The sequence below is a fragment of the Wasmannia auropunctata genome, unplaced genomic scaffold (genome assembly GCF_000956235.1).
Source record: "Wasmannia auropunctata unplaced genomic scaffold, wasmannia.A_1.0 LD336095.1, whole genome shotgun sequence".
In the NCBI taxonomy this organism is placed as follows: Eukaryota; Metazoa; Arthropoda; class Insecta; order Hymenoptera; family Formicidae; genus Wasmannia; species Wasmannia auropunctata.
The window spans coordinates 2,451,742-2,466,113 of NW_012026795.1; the positions used below are offsets into that span (position 1 = coordinate 2,451,742).

At 45.8% G+C, this 14,372-nt stretch overlaps 2 protein-coding genes across 3 annotated transcripts; one reads left to right on the forward strand and one right to left on the reverse strand.

The window, feature by feature from the left end:
• The first annotated feature begins 2,350 nt into the window (after positions 1-2,350).
• Positions 2,351-10,004, forward strand: LOC105462708. Its single transcript, XM_011709521.1, has 7 exons — positions 2,351-2,676; positions 6,603-6,724; positions 7,156-7,453; positions 8,090-8,336; positions 8,646-8,879; positions 9,077-9,232; positions 9,524-10,004. Exons 1-7 carry the CDS (start codon positions 2,411-2,413, stop codon positions 9,890-9,892), a joined length of 1,692 nt encoding a protein of 563 aa, XP_011707823.1. The 5' UTR covers positions 2,351-2,410; the 3' UTR covers positions 9,893-10,004.
• Positions 10,005-10,093: 89 nt separating this feature from the next.
• LOC105462709 lies at positions 10,094-13,427 on the reverse strand. Of its 2 annotated transcripts, XM_011709523.1 has the most exons (5): positions 13,206-13,427; positions 12,626-13,124; positions 12,019-12,396; positions 11,218-11,553; positions 10,094-11,066 (listed from the first exon to the last, which is right to left on the reverse strand). In XM_011709523.1, exons 2-5 carry the CDS (start codon positions 13,048-13,050, stop codon positions 10,760-10,762), a joined length of 1,446 nt encoding a protein of 481 aa, XP_011707825.1. In that variant the 5' UTR covers positions 13,051-13,124; positions 13,206-13,427; the 3' UTR covers positions 10,094-10,759. The 2 variants fall into 2 exon arrangements, with proteins under 2 accessions (XP_011707825.1, XP_011707824.1); XM_011709522.1 differs by having other exon boundaries at positions 12,626-13,427.
• Between the last annotated feature and the right edge of the window lie 945 nt (positions 13,428-14,372).

A 14,372-nucleotide genomic window follows, 5' to 3' on the forward strand; every position in this document is an offset into this window, starting at 1 on the left:
AAAAAAGGCAACATTATTACCTGCATAAGAATTTGTCAAACTTGCGTGTTAGAAGATACCATGTAATTTGGTATTACACTCTACGGTACTTAACGATAACGTCTATAAGGACCGTATATTTGGCGTAATACCCGACATTTTTGCTCGTAAACGTATTTTTTATTTGACGCTGAATCGACTAGCGGGCCAGCATAGGGCCGCGCATTCAATGGAAATTTATGCGAGGGCCCCGCCCCCTCTTTCTCGCAGAGGCCGAGAGAACTCGGTCGATGGATACCAGGCGCCAGTTTCGCAGACTCTATCTGGGCCCCTTTACGAGCCCTCCAATTGCCTCCCTTTCGTCCAAGTCGACAACGGTACACAAAAATCGTAGGTTGCTGGATGCATAGAAATCATCAACATCAAAGTACACGATCTTAAAGGCTTTAAAATAGGCTATCAGTTTGTTGATAAAATTAAATATTTCATCAACAAGTAGTTAATAAAATAAAAATGAAGAAAATAATTAATGTAAGAATAAAAATCTCAAATATACATTTATAAAAAAATATCCAGTTTCGAATAAAAGTTTTTATATAGCAAAACTTTTAAACATACATTGCAACGGAAAAGTATGTTGCAAATGATAGTGTTGTATTCTATAAGAGTTAATGGTAATCAATAATGTTTGCGAAGACGATGTCTCGTTAGTTCAGAATAATGTGCATCAATCGTCTATTAAATCTTGACTTTACGAAAAATGAGAGAAGGCTCTCTCTCCTCTCACTATCATTTCTGGAGTCGATAAGCAACTCCGTTTTTGGAAGCAAACCGTTTGAGATACGAAACGGCCGTCGTAGCACGCCTTTTCGCCGCCGCGGCGGCGGCGTCCCGCGGGTCCAAGCCCGGGCCCGGGCGGTAGACCCGCAAAAATGACTGCCAAAAAAGGCCCAACTTCATGAAGTCGAACCGTCACTCATCGCGGCGAATTGGCTTCCACAGCGCAACAATATAACACGATGTGTGCATAACGATGCCGCGCACGAACACAAACGCGCGTATATATATATACGAGGGCGAGCACGTGGTAGTCGCGCACGTGTGCGTGTAGCGTACGCCGCACTATATACGTATATATACAGCCAGCGGCCGGGTCGCGCCACACCGGCACACCGCGCGATCGGGTCTACCCTGTGCACAGGAGTAAAGGTTTTACCGATGGCGTACGCCCATACGCACGTAGCATGTAGGCAGAGGTTCCCACACCGCAGGCCATGATTTATTGGCCTGCCACTCGCCAGACCTGCTGTCATCATCGTCCCATGGTTGGTCCATGATACAGCGCGCCGTGCCGTATATAACTTCCCTCTATGCACGATCTCCTCGCGTCATATCGGCTCCTTCTTTCCTCGCGCCCCGTTGATACAGGAAGGCCATCGTATACGCTGCGCCGCACCGCGTCTCCCCTTTGGTCCACCTTGTTTTACCTTAACCAGCCCGCACGAAGCCGACAATCACCTTCTTTCTCATCGAGAAGTTGCCGATGTTGTGGGTGGGAGGTGCGAATTTCGCAAACTTGATCTGGATATCATTATCGCGTGATCTAGATAGCGTCATTATCGTATACCCGAGTATCAGTCTTGCTCTCTTGAGGAAGCAACGTATTTATGAAGATTAAAAGATAAGTGGATAGAAATTAAACTGAGAAAACGAAATAATTCTCCTGGAAAAAGTAATGTGATCGCAAAGATTAAAAGGACGAATGTGAAAAGAAATCAAACTGGAAAGACGCAAGGAAACATTTACTTAAAGTTTGAAGCCACCGCGAAAGGAAACATTTATGTAACATAATTGCGTTTAGAGATAAAAAATAATAAGATATTTTAAAAATGCGGTAATCAAATTATTTAATTCTTGCATTGCAGATTTAAGAATAAAGAACAGGAGGTAAAACAAGATGAATTTATTCATCCCGTCAGACATTTGAAGACTGCATACGACGATAAACGACGTATTATTTCTATTAACATTTCTTATAAAATTGCGAATCGAGTCAGCTAATAAGTAAGCCCGTGAAAGGATAACAGGCTTACTACGAGCTAGCTCATCAGACGGGACGGAAAGGTGAGGAACAGGGAGAAAGAGGGTTTCTATCAGAACACGGGGGGCGAACGCGCGGGAGTCGTCCGATTAGGAACCGAGAGGGGTTACTTCGCTTCGTCGGCCGCTGGCGTTTCCCAGACGGCGGCGGCGACGGCGGTGGCGGCGGCGGCGGCGGCGGCGGCGGTGGCGGCGACGGCAGTTCGCTCGCTCGTTCGGCACACAGTCGAACTCCTTCGCCACTGAACGACGGACGTCGTCGTCGCCGCCGTCGTCGCCGTCGTCATTGTCCACGAGAGACCGGGGGACCATCTCTCTTGGCGCGATCATCATGTCGTGCATCATGATCGGCATCCTGATGATACTCGCGTCGATCGCACGCAGTTGCGCCGGTTGCCCGTTCTGCGCCAGGCAACAGCTGCAGCAGTTGCAGCAACGTTCGCCACAGCCGCAGCAGCAGCAATTTTATCGGACGATCGGCAGCCCGAGACCATTCGGCGCCGACAGGCCGACCCGCGTCCAGGAGTTCAACCGTACCGGCGTGCTGCACCCCGAGTACCAGATACCAGCGACCATCAGGCCCGGCAACGTGTCTCAGTGAGTATAATATTCAGTAAACTCTGCCGTTACACCACACAAGGCTTCTTCTCCCGTGACACCGTCTGACACGGGAGATTTAGACCCACCGGCGAAACGAGAAAGTACGATACCGCACTACCTTGAATTGGCCGCGGTGTCGGGACCCTCGTTCGCCATCGTTTAATTATCCGAGAAGAGACCGCTGGTGTTTTAGTCCGGATAATTATGACACCGCACTGTCGCAATTAGATTCGCAAAATGTTCGATCGATCGTCAGTTTGAATACGATGTAATCTCTATTAAGATCTGATAGATCTTTTGTATGTTTTTTTTTGGAAGGATCAAGTTTGTCAAAATCACGAAAAAAAACTTTAGCTTGCAGGAATTAATTTTTCATCAATGAAATTTTAGACATTACTATAAATAATTTATTGCTCTATTTTTCTGCATTCTTTCGTTTTTAATTCAAAATTTGCTTTATTGACACTTCACATATTTTTATGTAAAATTGTTTAAATATGATAAATATGACTTACATTTTTTTTAGACTTGCTTCAATTTTATTGAAGAATTATTTTGTGTTTCGTATTTCTCCGATCTATTTTATTTATATAATGCTATCTATATATTTATTCCGTAATTCAATTAAGAAATCATTCAAACTATCAATCGACGATTAGAAATGATCGAAGTTTAAAATCGAGAAATCATTTTAAACATTTTCTTTCACAACGATTGCGCATTTGCTATCCAAGACTCAGCGCAGCAATCGCATTTTTTTTTGCATCTCGAAATAAATTTTAATGCGGCAAAATTAGCGCGCGCAATTATAGCGCGTGCAAGCTGCACCTCCTAATCGACGGGAAATATATAAGCAACTGTTTATACGCGCGTAAATTGTTTGCTCGATACGCACAACGGTGGGACCGCGAACGTTTACAGCAACGTCACGCACCCCGTGCCGCGTTTCGTCAACCACGAGTGGACACTCGTACGCCGCAATTCGACGCACATTTTGCGTATAATACGAACGAGTCGATTCGATACATACGACTCATATGGTCCCCCCGCGCATATGACGGCTCACAGCTCTCGTTCGTCACTTGTAGCGAATACGGCGAAATGTTAATGTCGACGGCACGCGGGAAGAACAGAGACAAGGGCCGGCCGTGTCGTAAAAGTCACGCTGTCAGTTGCTACTTCTGTCGAAGGTATAACTTGTACCGAGACGTTTTCCTTTTTTTTATAATATAAATTTACAGCTGACTTCTACGATAAATTCGCAATTATTAAACGACGAGATCTTGCAATAAATTGTTTCAATCATAGCCGATGAATAAGATGATGGAGAATAGATGGAAAACCGATTGGAGAATAAAGGAGTGAACAACTCGTTAGATTCGTTTGATTTATATTCACTTGTTTTAGTTCATTATGCTTTTGCAGCCTCGCAATCATCAAAAATGGCACGCCGTATATCTGCTTATGTGGCCAGATAGCCGCGTCAAGTTTCTCGACGATAGGAGAAGAAACGGAGACTGCGCGCCGCCGACTGTTGCACGCGCGATGGAGACGGACGATAAAATTTGGTCGCTTCGTTGTTGTCCACGTGCTCCTTTACGCCCTCACAATGTGCGCCCAGTGTCTAATGGTCCGATCCGTCGCGACGCCACGCGCCATAAAGTCCTATCGGACGGTTTCCGCGAAACTCCGACTGATGTCGATGTACAGAATTACACGCTTCCACTCTCGGCTTCCCGATTTTTGGTTTTGCAAAGACAGACAGACAGAAAGAGAGAGAGAGAGAGAGAGAGAGAGAGAGAGAGAGAGAGAATAGATATTTATATACCTGACTTATTACTTACAAAAAGAAACAGTTTCTTAGAAGACGCACTATAATAGAAGACAATGGACACGACGATTTGATTTGGTACATTCGTACTGTCGAAGAGCGAATGACACTCGCACGAGACGAGAGATTTATGTGACCAACTCTCACAGAATATCGCGGTGACAGTCCTGTAAAGTTCTCGAGTAACAGAGGTTTAAGAGTGCAGTGAATGTTCACGCGCCCCATTACGAAAAAAAATCGTAAAACTTTGTAATATTTATTTAGTCAAAATGTAAATTACGATTATTTATAGTGAGTGTTTGCATAGTGGTGGATACTTTTTCCTAAGAACAAAGCAAAATTACATCTTAAATTTCAAGCGCGGCCCGAATCATTAATAGATGCTACTTCCTCGTGCCTCGGATATCTTCATCCGTGCTTATACACGCGGAGGCCACGACCCTTTCTATGTTCGCTACCACGTGCCGCGAATTTTATTGTCAAATGATGTTTTTACATCTATTGCATTTGTCAGGAATAGAAATTCCGAAGTCGATCTCCCTTCTCTTTTACTAACAAGCATGACTAAACAATTTCTGAAAGCGTTAAGTATATGAAAAAAGAATGTTTCAAAAGTTCCTTTCTCTCGTTTCTTAGTTCCAATCTTTGTTTTTAATCGCTCATAATTCGAGAAAATTATTCATATCTCAATTTAATCATTTTAATCGAGAACTCAAAGTTAACAAAATTATCTGTCGCTTTACATTTAGAGGCTTCCTTTACAATATGATTTAATAACCGTGGAGAATTAAATTGTACCCCCTACAACTCGACTATTCGTATCGACGCTACCATCATTCTCGCGGCGCGTCCAGTCGCACCTTTCGCGGGGTCGCTCCCCTCGGCAGATCGCGCGCCAGGATGAAGAGGACGAGCAATGCCACGCGCCGCGTAAAAGCGCCCTACCTATCTCGGTCGCGACTTTCCACGAAACTCGCGGTAGACTCGCGACAAAAGAGAGGGAGAGAACAGACCGTCTAACAGAATCAATTCGGGGTTCTTCCCGTCTCTGCCTCTCGCCATTCTCTCTCTCTCTGTCTTTCTCTCTCGCTTCCTCTCCTCTCGCTCTCTCTCTCTCTTTTTCGTGTTCAGGATGACTTCACGGATGCCGGATTTAGATCACGGGGGTCGTGGCTGCGCGACCCCAGACGCCGCGACGCCGGCATTGTGCCCCGACGCTAATTTTACAATAGCTGTCTCACCGCCAGACGCGAACGAGAGGAGCACGTGTGGCGGCTGCAGCGACGGCGGCGTCTCGACGTTCTTTGGGAACGACGACGACAACGACGACGATGACGACGACGACGGCGGTGGCGGCGGCGTCGGTGGCGGCGACGTCGACGGCGGCGGCGGTGACGCTCGGAAGCTAACGGGTTGAGCCGCGCGCGTTGTCGACATCGGCGCAAAATAGAGAGAAAAAAAGAGTGCCCGCAACGGCGTGAAGTAGGGCTTGAGGAAGAGCGGGGGCGGTACTGGATGAGCAGCATCGTCGAGGCGTAAAGTTAACCAGTGTAATTTTCGAAAAAAAGAAAGAAAGACAGAGAGGGGGATAAGGGGGGGGAAAGAAGGAGGGGAGAGGCAAATGGGAAGGGAAAGAATAATTGTATCGAACCGATCAACATTGTGACTAAATATAACGACGGTGGAATTCAGTGTGTATGTACGTATGCGTGCGTGTAGCACGTATGCGTGTTGCGTGACTACGAGATTGCGAGCGACTACCGGGTAATTATTTCAATTACGATATGTGCAGCATCCGCCGCGCGGCGCGATGTTTTCCATCGGATTAACGTTGCCGCTCCACGCCGATTATGATAACGAGGGGCTTGCGAACAAGCGATGCTCGCGCCGGGCTAGGTCGACAGGCCGCGGCGCGTGATTTTTGCGACAGTGCGCTCGACGATGCGCGAAAGCGCCGTCGAAAACGAAGCGAACGCTACAGCGGCCTTTGTACGGCCAACGGAGACGTTTAAAAATCGAGCGCTCGCGTTTGCGTACGTTCGGCATGCCGCGAACACCAATATCAAACTGGATGCAGATGAAATTCTTACAGATTCTATTACCTGAGCCCACGGGAAGGCCCGCCTCTCACGTTACTCGTCAGCCCGTGCAGCGGTCCGATATCCTGGATGGTCAGTTACGTAGAACCGCCCGAAAACAAGCAAGAAGCTGAAGGTACAAAGTGTATATGTGAAATTCTATGCTGACTCTTGATAGCTGAAAAATGCGAAAAAACAAAATTTTTTGCCAATGCAAGTGATTTAAACGCTTTGATTCTTGAAGGAAACCTGTCATCCTATGCAAATATTAAGAGATTTTATTTATTTTGCAATCCGTCTTATATGTCAATATATAATCGACCTTTTTTGTGTTTTCACATTTTTGTTACATTTGCAATGTATTTATAACTATCTCGGCGGTAAATTATTGAAGATCGACGCATAAACCCGAAGACGGATAATTTGAAGGCGTGTCCGAGAAAAAGAAACGCGGTATACTTTACAAAATAATATTCGCAGTCACCTTGGGTGTCACGAAGGTGTAATCGGGGTATCCCTCAACTTGTCCGGTCGCTCGAATAATTTCCGAATCAATTTGCCGCGCAGCACAAACGCGATGGCCCGTGAAGACCCTGAAGCCGGGATCACCTCTCTTCACGTACGAGGGCGCGGAGGACCAAAATTTCACGATACCAAAGACGCGGGCCGGTCTTTACTGGTTCGAAATCAAGTCCATGGAGCCCGCGGGACGGTCGCCCGGCACGGTGCTCCTGTACGCGACCTCGAGCGCCCTGGACCACGTGTCCGGCATGTACGCGAGCGGAAAAGAGGCGCATCGGCATCGCACCCTGAGATTTCAACAGCGACGGAGCAAACGGCGGCTGACGATATCCTGGGGCAAGAGGTATCACTCGAAGTTTACCACGTACATCCTTGTGTACACTTTTCTGGATATATTCGAGGACGAGTTAGCTTTTTAAGTAAACGTTAGGGATATAGCATAGAGGGATGCGCTGCTTTTTTACAAGTTTGGAATCGAGTTTTCCTCGAGTATGTTTCAATAAGTTATAATATTTGTAATGCAATATATAGATTTACTGGACATTTTATACAGCAAGTAGCTTTATCATTTTAATCATAGCATGAGCGAATTGACGCGATCTTTATTGTCAGAGATGGACAATTTCGCGATATAAATCGGATTATAAGCTTGTAATGCAATATGTAGATTTACTGGACATTTCACATAGCAAGTAGCTTTATTATCAGAATTCTAGCATGAGCGAATTGACGCGATCTTTATTGTCGAGGGGGGAAAATTTCATTTCGATATAAATCGAATTGTCGGGAACTCCACAATCTATTCTTAGTACGATCGTTACTGTGGACTTTTACGCGATATCGCGGTAATTCTGTTCTCTTTGACATATAGCCTGCCGTCTGCGACGTAGTTCGGTATAGCACGAAGCCCGCGTGTCAGTGCGTCTACATTGGATTTCGTTGGAGTCGCAATTTCGAGATGGATCGTTTGTTTTTCCAGCCATGTGGATCCTCACCTCTCGAACTACTGTTTATCTGTCACTTCGGGCACGCAGCCGCACCCGTCGACGCTCTGCGCCGCGCAGAACGTTCTGAAGGCACATCCGCACTCGTCGACGAGAACAGGCTCGTCCTCGAAGGAGCACCATCATCGGGGCGTACCGGAAGGTCTGCACTGCGTGCGGCAGACCAAGCTGACGCTTCACAGGATGAGATACGACACCACGTACAACTTCACCCTATACGTGGTCGGTCTCTATCGTCACACGTTAATCGAATCGATCGCTTGTAAAAACCGCATCGGATCATACGCTCAATTTAAACGATAGGCGCTCTTCCGTTTAGTTTTTGCGCCGCGCTCACCTTCACGCGAGAATCGCGTACACGCTCTCGTAACAGGGTGTAGAGTTTATTAATTTCCGCATTTCTCTCGCGCTTGATTATGTTTATTTGTGTTCTTCGTGAAATTATACAGAGAGATTCAGCCGCGCCACGCTGAATATCTCGCGAATGATTATCGCGAATAACGTATCAAAGTGATACTGCTGATTCGACAGGTAAACACTCGGAACAATGTCTCCAATCGGATCGCCACCGATGCCATCAGGTTCAAGAAGACGCCGGAGCTGACGTTACGAACCGGCCGTTACACCACGGCCAATCTGCGGAAGACCGACGGTTTCGTCAATTTCCGTTATCGTCCGCCGGACAACACCTCGAGCACCTTTCACATACTTCCCTGCGGCGGGGGCATCGTGAAGGCGAAATTAAACGGACAAGGAGTATTGCGGGTAAAAGTCATCGGGTGTTTACAGAAAGCGATCGGATGCGTCGACCGCAAATTCGCGAAAGAGTCTAATTTAACAATTGACGCTGTCGCAAGCGAGTAGGGAGGGACCATTTCTGTCGTCAATCGGAAACGCTTTCGCGACAGCGTCACTTATACGCATACAAGCGTGTAAACGCGTGTGTCTCGTGTGATCGGCAGGAAAAAGAAGTGGTTGGATACGCCTCGTTGCGCGTACCCCCTCTGCCCCCCGGTAAGACGTACACCCTGCGTATATCGACCACGCCGCAGGAGCTGGTTCGAGTGTCCACCATAAAAGTGCTGGCCACGCAGGAGTCGTCCACCATTTATCCGCAAGTATGTCAGACCGTGTAAACTAATATTTCCTTTATACAACAACTGCACAAAGATTCCGTTATGCTTCCCGACACTTCCTCAATACAGAAGTAATATATTTCTTTAAAATAAAGATAAACTCATCTAGTTGTACTACGCTATCATCATTTAAGAATTTACAAGAATATAGAATCCGTAACCGTGTAAACTCACCATCAATCGGCTCTCTTCCGTTATCGATAATAAATCCCGATTAATCAGAGACTTGTTTCGCTCGAGAAGTGAATTGGGCATCGCATTTTTTTGGCGCAGATACCGTCCAAGAACCCGCCGCGGGAGTACCGATCGCTCAGGACGTGCCACGAAGTGACGATAGGCGTGGACCCGGCCGGCGCCGCCAAGTACTGCATCCTGGTGAAAGAGCTGCGGAGCTCGTCGTCTCTGGCGAGTGTCACGACCGTGCCGGATCAGTGCGGGCTCCATCGGCGCAGGCGGTCCGAGTACACGTTTGAGGTCTGCGAGGAGAAGCAAAACCCGCCGAAGGACCGGGCGCTGCCGTTCACCCTACGGAGGCTGCAGCCCGGCAAGGCTTACCTCCTGCAGGTCACGGCGCAGCTGAACGGCCAATCCTTGTCCTACCCGTTGCTGGGTGTGCGTACACGACGTTCCTGCGTCACGTAATCCGCATTATTCCCTATTAAACAAACTGTGAGATGAGGCGACAAGATAATCTACAAGGAGGTCACCGTTGGTGACTTCTAGACCTACCTGTCTACTCATCGAATAATATATAGACGTGCAAATCGTTTATCTTGACGCGAGTTTCGGGGAACCATCGGAGTATAGGTACACGCAAACCGTGTCGATGTTATATCTTATAAATTTTCACTGTGTTCTAAAATTTTATTTATAGTTAAGTACAAACGGCGACTATCTCAAACTTCGAATTTCGATAAATATCTCTTTTTCTTTTCACAAGTGAATTATTTTATCTCGCTAATTAAGTCTGCTTGCCAACCAATCGCGGGAGCATTGAGCGCATATCAATGTGAAAATAATACGCGCGACGAGAAGTCGGATCTAAGGATTACGTTCAGTCGCAGGGGGCACAGTCATCTAGTCTAGATTTTACGACACGTAACAACCATACAAGTACACACGCGTATACATACACACGACATCCGCGATAAATGCGGAGCGATCACAAGCATACATATCAACGTATATTTTGATATTTGTATAACATGTATGTATACATTCTTTATATAGTTATAAGTTTTTTTATACGTACTCCTTTCACCCTAAATAAGTACAATGAATACTTTTTGCCACTTTTACGGCTACCTGTAGTTGCGAATAGAGATTACACATGAAATCGAGAAAACGAATAAACGAAAAAATTTAGACAGACAAGCAAGTTAAATTGTTGCTCGCGCGTATACAACTTCCTCTTATTTGTGATAGAAACTGTAAAAACCTTCCTTATTTTACATATTCGGTTGTGTAATAACAAAAATATATAGCTACTGGTTGCGCGTCGCGACGGGATCAGAGTTCCACTTCGATGAGCCTGCGAAGCCTTTCACCGGGCGAATTTGGCGGTTCCGCCTTCAGCAACGTGGCCGCTCTGGCGAGATGGGCTCGCTTATCCTCGCCCGGACACATCGCGAGCTCTCGCAGGGTGACCGCCGTGTAAAGCGCCAGACGAGCGCCGTACGGATCCAATCGGCTTACCGTGTCCATGACGCGTTTACATAACTCGGACTTTCGTGGATCGGTCGCCGGCAGTAGCTGCATCAGCGAGTGACTCACGGATACGCAATGCTGATGGCCGGGATGCAGCAGCACCGTAAGCCTAAACGAACGATTCGTTGAGTTCTCAAATAGCGCAGAAGGTATGAATGCGCACCGCGACTTTCTAGTATTTTACCCGATTTAGTTATTTATCATTAATTAATGATTGAAATTGATGTTAATAAAAGTCGCGGGGAGGCATAAATCTTTACCGTGAAAGAAGATCGGATAGCGTATGCTCGGTCGCCTGCTTCATAATCTCCACTACGTCTTCATCCAGCCTGTCCGTCAACTGCGCGACCTCCGAGGATGTTACTGTTCCCGGACACGCGTTACAAGACCAATCGGTATTTGGATTTAAGGGATCGTTCGGCAGCATAAGTCCGTTTTTGCAGGGACAATTCAGGGTGCCCAAGTGCGTGCCCAATTCTGTGGGATCCGCGCAACGCTTGCATCGGCAAGCGAAGTATTTCGTGGCAAGGAGATGTTCCCTCCTGGCCTTGGTGGACCAAAGCGCGTGCGTGTACATGGTGCTCAAATGTTCCCCTCTGGAAATATCAGTCGCAAAAATGTGTAGTGATAATAATAGATCTTTCACTTTCACGAGATAGCCCTGGTGAAAAATTTGTTTCTTACAAATAGAATTCTTTATATAATTTTTCACTATTTTTATGTAAATTTCAGAATTTTTAGAATTTTTGTGTAATTTTATAACTTTTTAGAAAATTTTTCAGCTCTTTTATACAAATTGGGACACTTTTTAGAAATACTGAGAAAATCTATATCTTTTTTCTAAAATTTTATGTATGTGAATTTTTAAATATACTAAAATTTATTCTATAATTTAAAAAAAAATCTGAAGAAGTTTAAAATATTTTTTTTAGAAATCTTTATCAATTTAAAATATTTTTAAAAATTATATTATGAGAATTTATTTATATTCTAAGAATTATGAGAACTAGGGAAACGAATAATTTTTTATGAGAGCAATGAATTATAAACTATGTATATACCTTTTAATAGACGTGACCGCATACACCGTAATACGCGGCCTGCCTTTGTCGTCGATGCGAAAACTGTGTCGCGTGTTCGCGATACAGGAATGCTCCAGAAGAGACGCGTGCTCGTAAATCGCCACGGAGCCTTCCGGCGGCGCGGTCTCCAACGCGTTCACGTCGATCAGGCCGCAAATCGTCGGCAGAACGTCCTTGCAATCGGATGCCATCGACAAAAGTGGCCCGAGACGCTGGCTCACACTCGACACTTCGTCGTGAGCCTCCGTGCCGGGTCCTCGTGACTCCACGTGACTCTGCAGATTGGCCAAGGACGTCCAGCGTCGCGATTTCGTACGCCACAGTATCAGTATACGAATCACCAGTAGCACCTCGCATCTGCGAGCACGAAATTCATGGCGTAAGTGAATCGTCACGAGGAACGTCTGTATATCTGTAGAAACATCTTTAGAAATTTAATTTTCCGCAATTAATTTTTCCCTGTGCGACTCAAGTCGCGATTGAGTAAACTTAAATTTCTCTTCTACTCGTTAAACGCCTCGTTAGTTTATCTTTGGAATGAACACTTTGCCATCATCCGATCTGCAGGAGACGGAGCGCGCGTTACCTGGGAACAATTCTAGCGCGCGCGAGGAGAGCGCACTCCAGCTGGTGCCTCTTCTTGTCGAGCAGCCTCCCGCAATCGGGCCTGCACACCGGCCAGCAACACCCGCCGCATCTCGCGTCGACGTTGTCGCACCGTTCGCCGCAACCGACGCAGACCCGCTGATTCGCGTGGGTCGATGGTCCCCAGATCAAAGGCGCCTCCGTGAGGATTGCGTCTCCCGGCGCCAGATCCCTGGTCGCCAGCAAGTGCCGTCCAAGCGCGGAGTCGCGACCCATTTCCCAGCCGCTGCACGTGGACCTGTGACGCGGCCAGTCTTGGGACTGGTGCGACTTGTCGCAGTAAAATTCGCGTCTGCATCCACTGCATTTCAACGTGGCGTTTTTGCCGCACACCGGGCATACACCGTATTTCAGATCACCGTCCATGATCAGTTAAGATCATTGCCCGCGAGGTCGAATTTAATTTTTAAACTCTGACCATTCAAGCCTCTGAAGTTCAACTATTAATTTAATTCATTTAGCTGCTCAAATACGAATCGAAAGTGAATTGAAATCTTTTATAGAACGTATTTGGTACTTACAGTACATTAATTCGGGAGTTGAGGATGAAGTAACGTTAAACGCGCAATCAAAATAGTCTATATTTATTATATTTTATTATAAATTTATTCAATTCCCCCCAACGATATAATTAGGTCAAACTAATCGCGAGAGAACATCGTTCACCGACCGCTAACTTTATCGTACTGAACAAACCGGCATTTGCTAACGCAGCGGCCACGTTTAATTATAGGTCGGACGGCCGTGCTACTATTTTCGTAAAACGAAGGGAATGAAGATTTTTCAACCGACGCTGGATCGTACGTGCAGTTAGCGAGCATGCCAGCACATTCAACGAATTTATGAATTATTATGATTCCTCTCTGCGTCTGATTGTGAATCTAAATCTAAAAAATTATAAGAAATGTAGAAGTCCACTCTTACATGCGGATAATAGATTATCATTTATAATGATATTTCGATGGGACATTTTTAGATCTGACATACGCGATGCATATTTTTTAATCTTTTAGTTGAAGAAATAGAGCCATTTTATATACGTGACTTTTTTTTTAATGAGTTGAATCGATCACCAACATCGTTTCAACGAAAATCGATATGGAAGGTCGAAATAACAAAGGTGATATAGATAATATTTCGATTTATTATTAAACGTGCCTACATGATACAAATCAGGGAACAACACAATCTCGTTATCACTTTATGACGTAGTAAATATGTTTTGTCCTTTGCGTGTACGTGATGAGAGTCTAATAATTATTACACCTTACCTATAGGAGATGGGATTAATTTAACGATGTTCATCAGATTCGGTACACAGACTATCACAAAGTTGATTGCTGGTTCGGGTTTCGTACATGGGTGTTTCTAAAATGATCACAGCCGCGAGCTGAACGACATAAAAAGTAACACGTCCGAAAGCATTCTTTTACGTACGTCACTATGCCCGAATTTTTATCGATTTTCTCCGCCGATCGTTTTTCTCCTTGAAAAAACATCGTCGATATAAATAATACCGCGATTATACGCCCGAAGCGTGATTTCAATCCGTCACGATACTTTTCCCACCGTTATCCCATCCGCGACCGCCGCTTGCTTATCTTGCGCGAACATCGACTTTTAATTCCACCGCGAAGATCGATCGATACGCTGCATGGAACTAGGAAAATCAGTGCTATCACGCTCGG